This window comes from Ranitomeya variabilis, chromosome 7 (genome assembly GCF_051348905.1).
Source record: "Ranitomeya variabilis isolate aRanVar5 chromosome 7, aRanVar5.hap1, whole genome shotgun sequence".
NCBI classification, from domain to species: Eukaryota; Metazoa; Chordata; class Amphibia; order Anura; family Dendrobatidae; genus Ranitomeya; species Ranitomeya variabilis.
In genome coordinates this window covers 207029612-207049343 of record NC_135238.1, presented here as the reverse complement: position 1 = coordinate 207049343, position 19732 = coordinate 207029612, and the positions used below count along the sequence as shown (strand labels likewise).

Here is a 19732-nt window from a genome sequence, read left to right as displayed (position 1 = left end):
AAACTTACAGCTCATGGGCCTCAATACCAAAGCTCCAACGTGGCCCCAAAATTGTGTTAAATACTTTATAAAAATGTCTGATCTCCCCTGATTCCGCCCCTCATTTCCATTTTGTGCTATGTTTCTCCATTGCAGAGATATATACATTACATTCTTCTGGAGCGCAGTATGTGGAATCTCTGCTTCTAGTGCAACTGGGAGTCTTCTCTTGGGGCATGTGCTTTTACACCTGCCTCCCACATGCTGCCCATCACATCTCAGTATCTAGTAGTCTAGCAGTATCAGACCCTGCCGAGCTGCGATTGGCAGTGTGTGGGATGGAGGAAATAAAGCCCCCAGAGAAGATTATGAAGAAACTTCGAGTTGTACTGCAAGCAGAGATTTCACATATTGTCCTTGAAAAGCATTAAATATTAATATCACAGGAATTGAGTAACAGCACAAAGAGTAAAAGAACTACAGAATCAAAGGAGCTCAGAGATTTTTGCAACTACATTTTTTATGCAAGTGACAGGTCCCCTTTGTTAGAGCTATTCCAGTTTCTAACAAAGACTTCAACCACTATAGGCATAGTACTTGTTACAGCAAGTTAGTGATTGTCAGTGTGTTATCTGTGTAGAAATGACTAGCTGCTAATTGGGGGAAATAATATCTAGATTTTATGGAATTGCTCTTAAGGTAGCTGGCCAATTAGATCTTACAACGAAAACCTAAAATGAAATGTACATAGTAGAAGCTCAAGTGAATCATACTGTATATACTGTATAAACAATGAGGACATATTTATTAGGAAGTCATTTGCATAGACATAAATAGTCTGTGATGATTATTGGGCAGTGCCAGTGTTAGTAACTGTTGTGCTGCAAAATAATCACACCTTGTCTTGACCTAAGGTTTACCAGTTTGCGTAACACTGAGACATAAAGCCAGTCTACTACTTCCACAAAAGTTTAAAGGAAGTTGCCTGCAGAGAGGAGAACTTGTCTGCTGAACGTTATCTGTAACCACATGTGAGTATTCATAAAATACTGTATATACTGGATGAATATTTATAGCAATGCCCCAAAATAAACTGTTATGTGTATAATCATTATCTATCTATCTATCTATCTATCTATCTATCTATCTATCTATCTATCTATCTATCTATCACCTATCTAGCTATCCCATATCTATCTATCTATCTATCTATCTATTTATCTATCCCATATCTATCTATCTATTTAGCGATCTATCCCATATCTATCTATGTATATATGTATCTATCTATCTATCCCATATCTATCTATGTGTATATGTATCTATCTATCTATCTATCTATCTATCTATCTATCTATTTATCTATCCCATATCTATCTATCTATTTAGCGATCTATCCCATATCTATCTATGTATATATGTATCTATCTATCCCATATCTATCTATGTATATATGTATCTATCTATCTATCCCATATCTATCTATCGCAGGGGTGGATTAAGGGTAGCCAGGGCCCCAGGCTGTTCAGACTCTGTGGGCCACCCGGTCATGTGACGGGGTCATGCGACGGGGTCATCATATACCTGAACCAGATTATTCCAGAAAAATAGTTGCTGAGTGAAACTATAACCTGTCAAACATCCATTGATCTAGTCACCCCAGTCTCGCCTCCACCCCTCGAATTGTCCACAGTCCCACCGCTCTCTCTTGGAAAAACTCCACTTCTCACCTATCACACATTAACAATTCCCATCACCAGATCACACATATAGCCGGCAGCTTTTGTTTGGCCAAAAGATTTTTTAAGCCGCCACTATAACACGGTAGACACCTTTGGCCGAGTTATACTCTACTGTAACCTATTAAATATTTGTTAAAATATGCAATACAATTTAGGTATATTTTTATTTATTTTTCCTTTTTTAAAATGACCAATAATATCACATACAAGGAACAAATACCACAACACCATGATCACACCACATATTACCACCAGTGACTGAATAATATCACATACAAGGAACAAATACCACCGCACCATGTCCAGACCACATATTGCCACCACAAAGTGACCAAATAGCACATACAAGGGACAAATACCGCACCATGACCAGACCACATATTACCACCACATAGTGACTAAATACTACAATACTGATCAGTAATTAAAAAAAACCACAATACTAATCTATATATATAATTGTCTAAGGGTTTTTCTGTCTGTCCTGGAAATCCCGCGTCTCTGATTGGTCGAGGCCGCCTGGGCCTCGACCAATCAGCGACGGGCACAGTATCGACGTAGATGTCATAATGGTTGCCATGGCTACGATGATGTCATAAAGGTTACCTTGACCAATCAGCGACGGGCACAGTCTGCCGCGAATTCTGGAATCATCATTGTCCATATACTACGGGGACATGCATATTCTAGAATACCCGATGCGTTAGAATCGGGCCACAATCTAGTATCACCATAAGTGCCATTATACACAGGAGATCTGTACTTAGTATGCAGTGTCTGTGTACAGGTAATACAGTGATCACTGGTGATATTATACACAGGAGCTCTGTATATAGTGTCAGTTTACAGGTAAAACAGTGATCATCAGTGACATTATACACAAGACCTCTGTATATAGTATACAGTGTATAGTGTCAGTGTATAGGTAACACACTGACTCACCAGTGACATCTCTAGGTGAAGTCCTTCATCTTTGTTTTTCATCTTTCATCCAGCACAGACCGCCGTCAATTCATCCAGCCAGGACTCCTCTCTGCAGGAAATAACACAGTTATCTCGAGCTCCGCTTGCAGAAAACATTACTTAATTTTTCCCAACTTCTACATTACACCACATGAAGAAAAAAGGCGACATGGTATCACTCTACACAGTAACAGGACCGCCCCCCCATTTAAAAAAGTATACTCAAAAAATAAAATAAATACATCACTGCAGTAATAATATCCCTTAATTAGCCCCTATGGTTATAATATTCCCCATCCTGGCCCCGTGTATCTCATTCCTGGCTTCAGCCATATGTTCTCCCGTCCTGCCCCATATGATCTCCCCATCCTGCCCCCAGTGTCTCCAATCATGCCCCCATATCTTTCATCCTGCCCTGTGTCTCCAATCATGCTCATATCTGCATTCTGCCCCTATGTCTGCAATCCTGCCCCGTGTCTCCAATCATGCCCCCAGTTTCTCCAATCCTGCCCCCAGTGTTTCCAGTCATGCCCTCAGTGTTTCCAATCATGCCCCGTATCTCCATTCTGCCCCCTATGTCTGCAATCCTGCCCCATGTCTCCAATCATGCCCCCAGTGTCTCCAATCCTACCCCCAGTGTCTCCAATCCTGCCCCCAGTGTCTTCAATCATGCCCCATATCTCCATTCTGCCCCCTATGTCTGCAATCCTGCCCTGTGTCTCCAATCATGCCTCCAGTGTCTCCAATCCTGCCCCTAGTGTCTCCAGTCATGCCCCCAGTGTCTCCAGTCATGCCCCCAGTGTCTCCAATCATGCCTCATATCTTCATTCTGCCCCTTGCGTCCAGCATTCTGCCCTCCGTCTCCAGCATTCTGCCCCCCGTGTCCAGCATTCTGCCCCCCCGTGTCCAACATTCTGTCCCCGTGTCCAACATTCTACCCCCCATGTCCAGCATTCTGCCCCGTGTCCAGCATTCTGCCCCCCATGACCAGCATTCTACCCCCGTGTCAAGCATTCTGTCCCCGTGTCCAGCATTCTGCCCCCCATGTCCAGCATTCTGTCCAAATGTCCAGCATTCTGCCCCCGTGTATCACAGTCTGCCTCGGGCCCCCTGGATCGCCGCTCTCAATAAAAAAAAACAAAAGCAAGTTCTTCTTACTTGGCCACGCTCCTGCGGCGAAGCTCCCTCCATGCAGCTGAAGCGTGCACTCACCGGCCACTGACAATGACGTCAGACGCCGGCGACGTGCGCGCTGTGGCTGACATCAGCTGCCAGCCTCCGATTGGCTGGCGGCTGTTAACTATCGATGTGCAGGTGCAGGCCCACACATCAATAGCGTTAAACTGCCGCAACGCTGCTAAGGGCCCGGTTTAGCCTGCCAGTAGGGGCCCGGTGAACAGATGAGAAGGGGCCTGATGCAGGCCCCATGTGCCCACCGGGCCCCATACGCTGGTCTGCAGGGGCAGACACAGACAGTTTGGGGCCCCTGTGCAAGAAATGTGTCTGGGCCCCCCTCCTTTTAAGGCAACAAAGATATATATACAGTATATATATTTTTTTTTAAGGGACTGTGCTATACATAAGTGAGTACATTACATAATAAGGGACTGTGTTACACATAATAATCAATAACATCTTCCTCCACCTCCCCGTTCCTAAATCCATTATAAATCCCCTTTCCTCCCATCCCAATCCCCCACACGCCTCATTGTCCTCCTCCCCCCTGCATCCCATTATTGCCCTCTCCCCCACCCCCATGCTTGCCCTCTTCACCACCTCCATTATTGCTTTCTCCCCACCACCCCATTATTGCCCTCTCCCCCACCCCCATTATTGCTTTCTCCCCACCACCCCATTATTGCCCATTCACCACCTCCATCATTTCCTCCTCCCCCACCACCCCTATCATTGCCCTCTCTATCAACCCAATCATTGCCGTCCGCCCCATCAACCCCACCATTGCCCTCTCTGTCAACCCAATCATTGCCTTCTGCCCCATTACCCTTATCATTGCCCTCTCCTCCACCTACACACACAGACACATACAGCACCATTCACCTCTCTGCATACACACACTCACCTCTGCGCACGGTATCCTGAAGCCCCACCATCACCGGCAGCTTCCATTCTTGCACAGCCACGGTGCTGAATGATGATGGACCTTGAAGATGGACCTCGAAGGTCTTGATGGACCTTCCTTTGTGCATAGGGTCATATTCATGTCTTGTATGCTGAAGCATCATGATTTCCCTTTTCTGAACTGAGGGGTCTAAGCCAATCCCTGAAAAACAGCCCCATTAGTTTATCTCTCCTTCACCAAACTTTACATCTAACACAATGCAGTCAAGTAGGTAGGTAACGTTATCCTGGCATTTGTCAAACCCAAACTCATCAACCAATTGCCAGATGGAGAAGTGTGATCCGTCACTGCACAGAACACATTTCCATTCCTCCAGAGTCTGGTGGTAGCGACTTTACACCACTCCATCCACCACTTGACATTGTGCTTTGTGATGTACGGCTGCATGCAGCTGCTAGGCTATGGGAACCCATGCCATGAAGCTCCTGGTGCACAATTTGTTTCTTAATGTTAATGTCAGAGGAGGCTTATACTCTGTGTTTATGGAGTCAGCTGAGCGTTGGTGACTTTCATGCCCCCCGCTCCTCAGCAATCGGTGACTCCACTCTGTACAGTAACTCTACATGGTTCCCACTTTGTGGCTGAGTTGCTGCAGTTCCAACCATATAATATCACTAACAGACTGCAGCTGCTTCCCCTAATGATATTGGAAGTGGATCCCTGAGCAATTCTCTTATCGCACAGGAGCAACCACTGAACCGAACGGAGCAATCCTTACAAGTATAGTGACCTTCCGGTATCATTGCCAGATTTCTTGTAGTAATAAGTCTCATAAGTGGCTGTTTCTGTCCAGTCTTCTGCTTTTTCTTAATACCAGATTGCTTTGCAGATTTGTGCTGGAACTAAGTGCCGGGTTATCAGAAGTCCAGGATCAACAGATTGCAAACCATGGGAATTGTAGAAATATAGTATTATTTATCATACTTCCCGTAGTTCTGCAGTGCTGAAACTAACACTTTATATATCTTATTATGCAATCGGGGCTGGACTTGTAACATGTCTTTTTCATCTCAGAAGGGAAATCTGTGCTATTACACAACTTACCTTCTTATTTTTAGAAAACGTTGTACATCTTTACGTAACTTCTTAGCAAAACACAGGAAGATGTTTTTATATGAGACAAGACATTATCTGGGGCCCCCCACAAACTTCAGCCCTTTTGGAGCCGAGTCACATCACTTATAATACTGCACCATAGGCATTGTATTATTTCTAAGTGGGAATTTATCATCAGAAAATTATCTCTTCTTTATATCAGGTATTTATTTTTTAGGTATTTTTTTCTTTTTGATAGTATTTGTTTTCATATCACAATCTGTATTAAAAAATAGAAATCTTGAAACCTTCACGCTGTCTCTTGGACTCACACTACCTCTTTTTTTTTTACAGAAGACTTTTCAGCAGCCTTATTAACATCATAGACAGGATTATAGAGATAGGTAAGTAACATTTTTATACACCATAGATACCGCAGAACCCTCCATTTATATTATGTGATGCGTAATACGTGCTCGCTCTCCTTGTTTCCCCTCCCTTCACAATGACCTTTTGCACACGCTCATTAAGACGCTTAAAAACAAAAGATAGGGTCAGACTTTATCTAGTGTTGGAACAACCCAAGTGGCAAGTGTGAAAATTGAAAAAAATATATATTTTTTAATGCACAATTTCATATGAAAAAAACATTACTATATAATTTTGAAACATTCTTTGATCTTTAAAACTTGATTTAAGCATTAAGTCATTTTTTTATGACAAATTGCATTTGAAGGGGTCATCTTATCAATATTGGCCCATCGCCAATCCCTAGAACTGGGTCCCTAATCATCTGTGTAATGTAAAATTAAACCACGTGCATGACTGCCTAACTATGCACTGTCTGTGCAAGTGATGGTCAACTCCAATCACACAGGAAACATTAAACCCGTTTTCTTGGGATTCGTGAGAGTCTTAGTGATCAGACCCCCACGATCATATATTTATTTTCTATCCTGTGAATAGGAGATACATTTTGGTTTTGAGAATCCCTTAAAATCTCCAGAAACACTTGGGCTGAAATGGATTTCCAATTTTTACCAAGAGACTTTTTTCAATGGATGGCCCTATAGAAAAGAACAATAGGTACAGTAATACAGTTCATGCTATACGAGCTGTACGAGTTGGTGCAGTGGTCTTCATCCAATACTTACACTTTTAGTACCTTATGGCTTATTTATACCCAGAACTGTAACTATAAAATTTTGCTCCAAAAAAACTAATAGGAAACCTATTGAATTTACAGTTGGTGCAAATCTGTCATTTGCTAAATTCAACAATTTGGTCCAAGTTGTAACCCTGAAGGGCATTTCTCACCAAAAAACTGAATTGTTGATATACATACGTATTAGAACACACAGGCCCCTATTCATCATTGTTGTTTCTCCACTTTTCTGGAGTAATTTGCTCCTTTTTAGTGACTTTAGTATCTTATTCTCTATACATTTTGTGTCACATTTTACCTTGATTTTCTGTTTTAAGCCCTTTTTATTTTTCTTTGACTTCTTTACGAAACACGTGTTTCAGACAGATTCACTTTCACCAGATGTTACATTCTTGGGGCACATCTCATTCCAGTTCCTGCCTGAAGTAAGGTTTCTGGAGGAGTTTTCAATTTTGTGCAAGTTTTTTTAAACGTTTTTTTTTTTAAGGATTGGTTAAAGACAAAAATAATGAGCATTTGTTGACTTTGGACCGAATTCATGAAGCATGTGAACCACTTTGACGTATTTGGCTCAAAAACGTCAGCAAATACTGCAAGATGAAATAATAAAAGTGACTCATAAATCGCAAATGAAGAATTGGGTGCAGAGGAGTTCTTAGGTTCCAATCATTCTTTTAGCAAAGCCAATTGTTGCAGCATTTGTCAAAAAACAAAGTTTAATTCCTCTTTAATTTTTTTTTTCTGGACAGCTTATGAAAAAATCACAGGCAGTCAACATTTTTTTACAAACAAATTGGAAAACGATAATAAGTAATTAATATTATAATTGATATATGTCTACAGCCCATAGTTCTGATACAAAGTCAGCTGCATTAAATGTGATCTATATAATGATGATTATTAAAATCATAAAAGTCTGTGTAAATTTCTCCAACGTTAAATAATAATCACGGACGCATCGATTGTTTTTGGCTTTTGACTTTTCTGTTCTAGATGAGTCGCTGCCTTATTGACTAGTCAGGGTTATTTAAATATGGCATGCAGAGATATTAAACTTTGTTTTTTGATTAATTGCTGCAAAACTTGGCTATAACAAGGGAATGACTGAAAATGTAACTAGTGAGATGATAAAGCTCTGGTGATACATTATAGAAGTAAATCTTGCAGACAGGTCACAATAAACACAAAAAGTAACGTTTCAATGCAGTCCTGTATAATGCAGGCGCTTCTAGGGGTGTATATCCATAAATAACTCTGTAGTGGTTTGTTCACCGAGCTGTTGTCCTACCCATCTGCTTAAAACTATATATATATATATATATATATATATATATATATATTTATACTGTATGTGTGTATCTTCAGCATTGTAATGTAATTCCCCTCTAAATTATCCCACCCCTCTTGTATTGCAGGATACTGTAAATAAGGCACGTGAGAAGATGTTTTTGTATGTGTTTGGTTGTGGCGTTCTCCTTTATCTGTGGTGGAAAATACGGGATCGTCTACAAATAAGCAGCATTGAAGACAAATATGTCATGATCACCGGTTGTGACACTGGCTTCGGGAATTTTGCTGCTCGAACATTTGACGAGAAAGGATTCAGAGTTCTGGCAACTTGCCTTACCGAATCTGGAGCAGCAGCTTTAAAACGAGAAACATCACGCGTTAAGATCATATTATTGGATGTGACTGATGAAGATAATGTAAAGCAAGTCGCTAAGTGGGTGAAAATTGAAGTTGGAGAAAAAGGCAAGCTAGTTCAGATACCTAGAGTCGGATATGTCAGATGTTTCGATAGGTGGGGGTCTAGGTTTGGAGACCAGCCATCGATTGCTAAAACGGAGGAGCAGACATGCACAGGTCACCAATGTGCCACTTTGGCTATGATCAGCTCTTCTTGGCTCCCTTTAAAGTCATGAGGTTAGCGTCTTACAGACTCATAGGTCCCGATTCATTGAGGCCCCAAATCATTAAGATTGGAGTACACCAGTCTTGATGAAGGAGCGTGATGGAGTCAGACATGCCTTCATTGAGAGATGTACCTTCCCAGAAAATCTTACTCCAGACCCTGACTGGTGTAAGATTTGTGGTAAGGCACACGTCATTTTTCAGATGCTCCTGATTCTTTAAGAGGAGTTTGCGCATTAGCACAAATCTTATACCAGTCAGTGCCGGGAGTTAGATTTCTGGTGTAGGGTACATCACAGCTCAATTAAACAAGATGTGGCATCACAACCCAATTTTGACCCCATCCTGCACCAGATACCCATTGTGCAAAAATTGTGTACATTTTTAAAGTAATTTGCAAAAGAACTCTGGTGAAATCGCTTTGATGTATCAGAGCCTAAGACTGTTATTTTGTACACCAGTCTTCATGGAGGGAGCCCTGGAGTAGCCATGAAAAGCCACAACATTTTTCACAACATGGAGTTGTGCCTTTTGGCATTTTCACATCAGAATAAATCAGAGAAGCCAGAACAGGATGGGGCGTTGTCGTACTCGCCCTGCAAATTAATCCAAAGTGTTTTGTGTGCTAGAAATGCTCCTCCAGTCCCTAGAAGCATTTCTAGTGCTGCGCATGGAGGCGCATGCTACTCAGAAAAGGCCCCAAATTCATTAAGCGCACAACGCCTGTTTTGATGAATTGACCCCATAGATATTTTCTTTTGAACCTATACACCACTCTGCTTTCTCTCCAAGGAGAGATCATAAATGAAAGGGCACATTGCTCAGCTGAAAGATTCTGGCCCTTCATTTCAGTAATCAGTGGGATTTCAGCTTCAGGACACACAATTAATACTTCTGATAAGTTGCGATGATGTGTCAAAAGTTTTGAAGTAAACTTAGAGAATGAGATTTTTCTCTGATGGGAACTAGGTAGTCTAGTCTATACATGGGAAGTGAAAATCAAAATGGGGTCCTCTTTTTTTGCTGCTTTTTATCACCAGGGAGGACTATGACTTAGAACCTTCTTTGGTACACAATTAAGAAATAGACCTCTGAAATTGAAGGTCTCCTTTCTTAGGATTTATGCACACAGAGCTTTTGATGATGATTTCAAAGTCCATTCTGCTCCAAATTCCACATCAAAAACAGCTTCAAAAATCTTTTTGGATAAACTTTCTATTGATTTTAATGAAGAAATTTGGACATAATGCCATTATGATGTTATTTCTTCATGTTTTGTATTTCATTTGGAAGCTAATTCAAAACATATTTGAAGCATTTTTTATGTGGTTTTTGAAGCAAATTTCACTTTAAAATCTTTTTAAACAACTTCTGTGTGATCCTATCTTTAGAATTAATAACTGTCTACAGAGCAAGTCTCTTTGTTGTCCTTGGCAACCAATCACAGTTCACCTTTCATTTTACTAGAGCTCTTTTAAAAATGAAAGCTGAGCTCTGATTGGTTGCTATAGGCAACAAAGACAGTCTTTCTTTTAGACAGTTTTGAAAAATGAGGCCTAGTCTTTGTTAAATCCTTTCAAATTTTAATATATTTGTTTTGTGTAATTAAATGAGAACATACATACGTTATCCTGTCTATGAGTTAAAGGGATTTAAAGATTAAAAGCTATCCATGACGCTTGGCTAGTTCTGGCAATGCGGTTGTACTCATTATGTGCTAAGCAGTCAATGAATCCGTGCCTCTATGACTGAAAACCAGAGGCTGCAGGGAGGAATAAAGTTAAATTCATCCTGTCAGCAGGCTCTTTAGTGCGGCATCAGTACAGCTTCAGACTACTGTTAACCTGCAGATTAACCTCATATATGCTGATGATAATTGTCATAAATTGGAAATTACCCAATTACTGAACATTTTTATTGAATTTCTTGATGATTGCCAATTTTATTTTTTTAGGTCTTTGGGGGCTAGTGAACAATGCGGGGATAATGGGAACTTTGGCTCCAATTGATTGGCTGACAATCGATGATATAAGGGCACCAATTGAAGTGAACTTATTAGGATTAATACACGTCACGTTATCTGTGCTGCCCTTGATCAAGAAAGCTAAAGGGAGGATTATCAATGTATCTAGTGTCGGTGGGAGAGTCGCAGCAAGTGGAGGAGGATATTTTTCATCTAAATTTGGAGTTGAAGGATTTAATGACAGTTTAAGGTAAGTTGAATTCACATTAGATCTAATCTAAATTCCTGTACTAAAAAGTCGGCTAGACCACTTACATCGGTTTGCACTGTCATATTTATGGGGCCTCACGATTGTTCAATGGAAGATCTCCAGCAATCAGGCAAGTTCTTCTTCCAACATAAGATCATCTCGTACTTCTCCACAATCATATACTCTTTCCTTGACCAAGCATACTGTAAATGATCATTTATATGTGTAGACACCGAGTCCTTCTGGGTAGACGCCATTGATTGCAGTGGTATTCCGCTCTGGCTAATAGTATGCATTGTCATGAGTAAGACTGCTTAGCGTAGTCGAAATGCATCGACTGGGTCATGTCCACCATGTAAATTTTTCTTTTGTATGCACTATATTTTCTTTAGAAAAATAAAAAGGAAAGGAAAATCCAGTCCTGTTGAGCCAGACTCCATTTTTTTCTATTTTCCTTGATGTGAGGCCAGGGCGAGGCCGGTGTCTGAGCCCCAGGTGGATGAGCATAGAGCTACTAGGTGCGCTGGAATCATGTTTTTATAATATGCATTGACATGGGTTGTCCTAATTAGACAACCCCTTTATCCTAAAACTTTATGGTAATATCACTGTAGTAGCAATTTGGAGCTAAAATGTGAAAATGTTGATCTCGGAAAACATGACTTTAATTTACTTTTTTGTTTTCTGATCTTTAATCATCTGAATGTTCTTTTTTTAAGGCGAGATATGAAAACTTTCGGAGTTAAAGTTTCTTGTATTGAGCCTGGACTTTTTAAAACTCCACTATCTGATCCAAAACGTGTGTTAGAACAGCGCATGGCTATCTGGCGAAAACTTCCAAAGACCATTCAAGACGAATATGGAGACAACTATGTACAAATAGGTAATTTGCTACTACTTTTCCTGACAGTTTTTGATACTTTCTATGTACAATGGTTTTAGGAACTCAAAATAAACCATTAAAGGGGTTGTTCCATATGGAACATTTATGGCATATCAATATAATATGCTCTAATCATCAGATAGATGTTGGATTAAACAGTACATCTATCTTGAGAACGGGGACAAATGTGGGTTGTCGGGAATGGAGAAGCATATATGGTTTTGTCTCTCCATTAATTTCTATTGGAGATCTAAAACTTGCCAAGTCCCCTGTTTCATAACTCCTTCAAAGTTCTTGGATTTTGTGTTGATGGCTATTTAGGGGCCTAAATCCTCCTAAAAGATGCTCTTTAAGGGTCGGCTAAAGTTAAAAGTAAAGGAAACACTACATTCTTGGAACATGTATTTTGTCATCTATTTCTTCTTTGATTATGTTTTGTCCCATATTAATCCACAAAACAAAAGATGAAATATAAAATACCAATAGGCCAATATGGCATGCATTTTGAACTTTACTCCATCTCCTCATACCACTTGATGTGAATATTACCATTGGGGACGAGACTACTTTATCTCATAGGTAGCTTGTCCCATCCGAAACCTCCCATTAGTGTTCAGTCTGGAATCAAGACCAATCATGCAATTTTTAGTCCCTTTTAGTTTCCCCAACTGCTATAATGGATTTTTTAACTTTAGTATCTATGTATTTGGAAAATAAATATTTTTCTATTTCTGGTTTATTTATAATGTTTGCTCTGATTTTCAGATGCAGCAATGAAACAAAAATTAAACTATGTCCGAAACAGTGACCTGTCTTTGGTCGTATGGTGCATGGAACACGCTCTGACCAGTCTGCACCCAAGGACGCGATACAGTGTTGGCACTGATGCTACTTTTCTCTGGATGCCACTTTCTTATATGCCATCATTCATACAAGACTATGTCATCATGAAAAATAAGGTAAAAATACCCACAACGGGGTAAACAACAAGGAAATATTGTATAAATCAAGAAAATACAGATAATTAGAAATATATTAAAATAAACAATATAAATTTAGTTTTATAATCTTTTATATGGCATTTATGGGGTTAAAAATATGGAGCTAAAAGTAAAGATTAGCAAACCTGAGCTAAAAAATTTAGGGTTTCGTACCGGACATTTAGAGTCCAGTGCTAAACTCCGAACACGGACTTCTCCCAGAATACCATCACAATGTTCAGAGTTATGAATATGAGAGTAGAATATGCATGTCCCCATAGTATATGGACAATGATGATTCCAGAATTCGCGGCAGACTGTGCCCGTCGCTGATTGGTCGAGGCAACCCTTTTGACATCATCGTCGCCATGGCAACCATTATGACATCTACGTCGATACTGTGCCCGTCGCTGATTGGTCGAGGCGAATTCGCAGCAGACTGTGCCCGTCGCTGATTGGTCGAGGCAACCTTTATGACATCATCGTCGCCATGCTGTGCCCGTCGCTGATTGGTCGAGGCCTGGCAGCCTCGACCAATCAGAGACGCGGGATTTCTACGTCGATACTGTGCCCGTCGCTGATAGATTGTGGCCCGATTCTAACGCATCGGGTATTCTAGAATATGCATGTCCCCATAGTATATGGACAATGATGATCCCAGAATTCGCGGCAGACTGTGCCCGTCGCTGATTGGTCGAGGCAACCTTTATGACATCATCGTCGTCATGCTGTGCCCATCGCTGATTGGTCGAGGCCTGGCGGCCTCGACCAATCAGAGACGCGGGATTTCCAGGACAGACAGACAGAAAAACCCTTAGACAATTGTATATATAGATACTGTGCAAACCTATTACTTTCTTTTTCTCACTGGAGGTTCAGTTGCTCATAAAAGTGCCCCACAATGCTTGTAATGAGTGCTCAATGCATTGCCTTCCCCTTTTGAGCTCATTTTTCTAAACAGCAGCAAATTAGGATATGCAAAGCTGCAGTATAAAGTATTGTGGATGTACAGGTCAACAGCTTAAACACTTGCCAAATGGGATCATGGACTTTAAAATGACAAAACAGCCAATCAATAGTCGCAGATTAGCCAGCAGCCAGGCAGAAAATAACACAAGAAGCAAACAGCAGGTTTTGATAAAATGATCTAATTTAATGACAACTGTACGTGAGCCGCAGTATAAAAGGATAAGAATAAATAATTCCCCTGCAAAGTGCTGTACTCCGGGAAATCCAACACATTATACAATATCGGCTGACAACTTGTGGTCTGCCAGCTGCTCAGAAACTACAACTCCCACCATACACAACTGTCGGAGAGCCACTTATTGCAGCATATGTCATCACGAGCATAAGGCAAAGCACCAAGGAAACTGTGGAAATGAGGCAACATCCTACTGTTACAATGAAAAAGCGCGCACAGCTAAATAAATTAAATGCAATATTCCTACTGATTGCAGTAAGAAGATATATAACTATACAGAAATACCGTATACAGACTAAACGAAGTTACAGGCGTCGTCCACTTTATTTTAACAAATGTAATGAAGACATGATTTGATACATACTAATTAGAGATGATCCATCTGTAAGGAATCAAACTTTCTCCGAATTTAATTTGCAGAGATTATTTTGAGGGCTGAGAAGGAATAAATAAAAAACACATAATACTCATCTGTTCTAAGCCCTCACCTGTCTCTTTACGCCACCTACGCTGGAGCCTTGCGGTCTTCCAAGTGGGTCATTAATTCTTCTGGGGCAGAGAACCTCGCAGTCACGTGGGGGGCAACGCATGTTATTGATGTCAGTAACATGTGTCGGTGCACCTATGACCGTAAGCACCGAAAGATCCAAACGCCAGCTCGGAGGACTGGAGAGCAACTGAGAAGGTAAAGTAAGGACAGATGATTCTATTTATTATTTTTAACCCCTATTGCTTCATCCTTAGTTATGTATGCTTTATAATAATTATAATAATAGAATATAATTAACATATTTTCACGGCTATCAAGCCACTTTTGATTGAAGTCCAGTCTGTTGGCTGATTTGAGCAAATTTTCCCAAAAGAAATTTTGAAAGATTTGCTTTAATAAGTATTAGATGTTTCGTTAGTGTAGCCTTCCTTCTAGACTACTTAGGACTAGTGTTCTCCAAATAGCTGCTGATGGAGGGTTAGGTGACCAAACCCGTCCATCAGACTTTTCCAATTAAAAAACACTGCAAATGGAAATGATCCATTGTAGTTGGAGGCGGCTGATGGACAGGTCTGGCCTCGTGCTCCTCCATCAGCAGCCGTTTTGAGAAAAGGATGGAGTGCTGTGCAGTCTGTGAAGGAGGAAAATCTATAATACTTATGTATTAGTAAGTTCCACAATGTCATGTCCCAGACATATTTGTTAAAATAAAGATAAAGTGGACAACCCCTTTTAAGGTACTAGTTGGAATGTACAACTGGTGGTATCTAACTTATTGGTGCCCCTGTAGTGACCAGTTTATAATAGGCTCCTTTCCGAGACATAAGTTGCTCATGATTTCCCTGTTCAATGATAGCGCCTTGTGCCATCACAGCGATTATGTCACAGTTTTGAATGGTGGATAATCTATGAGCGATGGCAATGCAGGTACGACCTTGTCTTGCTTCATCCAGCGCTTGCTGTACAGTCTAGAAAACAAAGCAAAAAATACATATTAAAGAAAAGTGTTATTGTAACTGGTCTGGTGGACTGTACAACAATGTACAGAGTCCATTGCCGATCTGAACAGATTCCACTGCCGATATAAGCACAGAGTCCACTTTGTTTCTAGAATTGAGTCCACTGCCTATCTGAGCACAGAGTCCACTGTCTATCTAAGCACAGAATCTACTGCCTATCTGAGCACGGAGTCTACTGCCTATCTTATCACAGAGTCCACTGCCTATCTAAGCACAGAATCTACTGCCTATCTGATCACAGAGTTTACTGCCTATCTGAGCACAGAGTCCACTGCCTATCTGAGCACAGAGTCCACTGCCTATCTGAGCACGGAGTCTACTGCTTATCTGATCACAGAGTCTACTGCCTATCTTATCACAGATTCCACTGCCTATCTGAGCACAGAGTCCACTGCCTATCTGATCACAGAGTCCACTGCCTATCTTATCACAGAGTCCACTGCCTATCTGAGCACAGAGTCCACTGCCTATCTGAGCACAGAGTCCACTGCCTATCTGATCACAGAGTCCACTGCCTATCTGATCACAGAGTCCACTGCCTATCTGATCACAGAGTCCACTGCCTATCTGAGCACAGAGTCCACTGCTTATCTGATCACAGAGTCCACTGCCTATCTGACCACAGAATCTACTGCCTATCTGAGCACAGACTCCACTGCCTATCTCATAACAGAGTCCACTGCCTACCTGAGCACAGAGTCCACTGCCTATCTGAGCACGGAGTCTACTGCCTATCTTATCACAGAGTCCACTGCCTATCTAAGCACAGAATCTACTGCCTATCTGATCACAGAGTTTACTGCCTATCTGAGCACAGAGTCCACTGCCTATCTGAGCACAGAGTCCACTGCCTATCTGAGCACGGAGTCTACTGCTTATCTGATCACAGAGTCTACTGCCTATCTTATCACAGAGTCCACTGCCTATCTGAGCACAGAGTCCACTGCCTATCTGATCACAGAGTCCACTGCCTATCTGATCACAGAGTCCACTGCCTATCTGATCACAGAGTCCACTGCCTATCTGATCACAGAGTCCACTGCCTATCTGATCACAGAGTCCACTGCCTATCTGAGCACAGAGTCCACTGCCTATCTGATCACAGAGTCCACTGCCTATCTGACCACAGAATCTACTGCCTATCTGAGCACAGACTCCACTGCCTATCTCATAACAGAGTCCACTGCCTACCTGAGTACAGAGTCCACTACCTATGGGATCACAGAGTCCACTGCCTATCTAAGCACGGAGTCCACTGCCTATCTGATCAGAGAATCCACTGCCTATCTGATCACAGAGTCTACTGATCATATACAGTATTACTGGCCCAATGTTCCCTCAGATCTCTGCAATCTCACAGAGAGTCTATTGCAAGTTAAGACTACATGAGGTGAAATAAATGAAAGGAGAGGCTGAAAGAAACTCAGAACACATCAAGAAACAGATAAATGGGAATCTGTAATTAATAAATTATTGGATAAAAATGTTTATAAGGTTAATGCATTTTTTAGTTTCATTTTTACATTTTCCATGCTACTATCTGTATGAAAACAAATGAGAAATTTTGCAATTTGCACACTGGCCACAAAGACCTAATATTCTATTCTTTCCAACAGATACAAGGCCAACAGCAGCAATATACTGGCTCTATTATTAACCTGTGTAGAAGTATTTTCTATTCATGCTCTGATCTGGGAAAAGGTTAACATTTTCTATGCCTAACCTAATAGAAAAAGAATATTCGCTGACAACTAATAGCATAAAATAGTTCAGTGTTCATTTTCTTGTTAAGAATAGATATTGAATTACAAACCTTTTCACTTTCAGTGTCTAAGGCCGAAGTGGCTTCATCCAAAAGCAGAATTTTAGGGTCTCTTACAATAGCCCTGGCTATAGCAATACGCTGTTTCTGTCCTCGGGACAACTGAGATCCCCCTATCCCAACATTTGTTTCGTATTTCTGGAGAAAAGAATGAAAAATAAAAGTTGTAGGTTGAAATTCCAGTAACACATCCAGAGCTTTATGGTCAATCTTGATGAATTTGTCCAAGAGTTGGTTTAGAAATTCTTCAGTTCTCATCAAGAAAGCAGGAAATATTAGTGTTAATATTTTATGTTGGCCATAATAAAATAACTGACTTCTTCATGAACATGAAATCAGGGGGAAAAAATTGCGAATGGCGATAAAAATTTTCCCAGAAAATTTGATTTGTAAGTAATCGATTTGTCGCAAATCAAAAGGGGGGCCAAGCCTCCAATTGTTCTGGAAAGACGTGTATAACACTGTGAGGTCACCTAGGACTGTGTGCAACCTCTTCCAAGCTCTTTAATGCAAGCATAGCCTTAGTAATGTCAAAGTGACCTCAAAATATATGGCTAAACAGATGGTAAGTGGTGGTAACAGTCTGTTCCTCAAACATTAATCTTCTTCACACTATGGTCCCAGTTCATCAAGACCAGTATTTTCTTACAGATCTTGATGAGGGGCGTGTTGGAGTCAGATGCTCCTGATTCATGAAGAGATGAATGTCTGGCGAGTGGCATGCGCCATGCCAAAAATCTCACTCAGACCAGGGACTGGAGTGAGATTTCAACATATGGAGCACAACAACTTGTCATTCTCCCATATGTGTCAGGAGGTTTTTTTGTCCATATGCTGAATGTATTAATGAGTAATCTTGCAACAGAGATGAAAAACTACAATATAAGACGAAACATTAAACCACAGGCAAATCCTACATGTATTTTACTAGAGGACAAGTGGCAAAAACCTGATGCCAACACTTGGATTTCTGCCATGGATCCAGTCTTATCCTTGAAGTGTAAACCTCAACATTGACAATGTAGTGTTTATAAAAGGGGTTGTCTAACATGGTAAGTCTGCAGTCACTCTGTGTGACTGCAGACTTATGAATCGCCCCAGCTCACGCACTGCGCGCTGCGATGATTCGCCAGTTCCTGAGCTGGGATGTATGCGTTGTGCATGCTCCAGGCCAGAATTTGTCTAGTGGGCGTGGCCTCGCTCCATACAAGTGTATGGGGCGAGGCAACGCCCAATAGTCGGGTTTCGTCCGGAAGTATGCCCATTGCATACATCACCGCCGTTCCCAGCTCAGGAACCGGCGAATCCTCGCAGCGCGCAGTGCGTGAGCTGGGGCGATTCATAAGTCTGCAGTCACACAGAGTGACTGCAGACTTATCATTTTAGAACGGACAACCTCTTCAAGCCTCACTCAGATATGCTCAACTGTCCATATTTTGCATAAATTAAGTGGATCTGCAAGTGTTACATCCAAAATACGCAGAGGTGCTCTGTGCTAACAGAGAAGAGGCGTGATTCAGAGCTCCTAATCCCAATGCAAAATCTGCAAAATCTGCAACAGTACCCATCTGATATTTACTTTAGTATATTAATATTATTTCCATACATAACAGAGAGGCCTTTGGACTTCGTGCACTTTTGTCCATGCATTTTTATCTTAGTCCTTTGAATATGCATTATAGTATCCTAATTTCTAGTTTTATTTGCTTTAGTAAAGAATACATGATAGTGGGATGAAAAGAGAAATGTAATATGAACTCACATTTGGCAGAGACATGACAAACTCATGTAAGTGCGCTTTCTTTGCAGCATCAATCACTTCCTCCGATGAGATGTCTCGAGAGTTATCTCCATACTTGATATTGTCAGCAATGCTTCCTTCAAATAACACCGGCTCCTGGGACACTATGCCAATCTTGCTTCTCAAAAATGCTATGTTTACATTGGAAGTTGCATGTCCATCCACGAGCTGTGCATAATGTAAAGTATACATGGTTAGATATGGTCTACAGGCAAAACATATCATAGATAGATCAATGATAAAAGACTTGGCCTGATACAACCACACTTCTAACTACCAAAAGGAAAATCCTGGTGTCAACACACTCCTAACCACTGGAAAGGAGATTATAGAGTCCATAGTCATTGTCAAGTCTATAGCCTCCACGTTTTTCATCTTCTACAAC

The 19732-nt window shown here is 41.0% G+C and overlaps 2 protein-coding genes across 2 annotated transcripts in view; one reads left to right on the top strand and one right to left on the bottom strand.

Annotated features, from left to right (window-relative positions):
• The first annotated feature begins 962 nt into the window (after nucleotides 1–962).
• On the top strand, nucleotides 963–13094 carry DHRS9 (dehydrogenase/reductase 9). Its single transcript, XM_077272779.1, has 6 exons — nucleotides 963–1010; nucleotides 6214–6263; nucleotides 8440–8776; nucleotides 10890–11148; nucleotides 11868–12031; nucleotides 12797–13094. The coding sequence occupies exons 3-6, from the start codon at nucleotides 8467–8469 to the stop codon at nucleotides 13012–13014; spliced, it is 951 nt and encodes a 316-aa protein (XP_077128894.1). The 5' UTR covers nucleotides 963–1010; nucleotides 6214–6263; nucleotides 8440–8466; the 3' UTR covers nucleotides 13015–13094.
• Nucleotides 13095–14143: 1049 nt separating this feature from the next.
• Nucleotides 14144–19732, bottom strand: part of LOC143784481 (bile salt export pump-like) — a 105465-nt gene continuing 99876 nt past the window's right edge. The window contains exons 26-28 of the mRNA XM_077272776.1: nucleotides 19309–19515; nucleotides 17538–17684; nucleotides 14144–15673 (exon numbers count right to left, since the gene is read on the bottom strand). Of these exons, the coding sequence (XP_077128891.1) occupies nucleotides 15473–15673; nucleotides 17538–17684; nucleotides 19309–19515 (555 nt within the window). The 3' untranslated portion in view covers nucleotides 14144–15472. The remainder of the gene's footprint in view (nucleotides 15674–17537; nucleotides 17685–19308; nucleotides 19516–19732) is intronic.

What these genes read in the sequence shown, in the direction of transcription:
- DHRS9 (XM_077272779.1), top strand. Translation starts at nt 8,467, where the DNA reads ATGTTTTTGTATGTGTTTGGTTGTGGCGTTCTCCTTTATCTGTGGTGG. An exon ending in AATTGAAGTTGGAGAAAAAG is followed by an intron (nt 8,777 to 10,889) that starts GCAAGCTAGTTC and finishes TTATTTTTTTAG; the next exon opens with GTCTTTGGGGGCTAGTGAAC. An exon ending in GGATTTAATGACAGTTTAAG is followed by an intron (nt 11,149 to 11,867) that starts GTAAGTTGAATT and finishes TCTTTTTTTAAG; the next exon opens with GCGAGATATGAAAACTTTCG.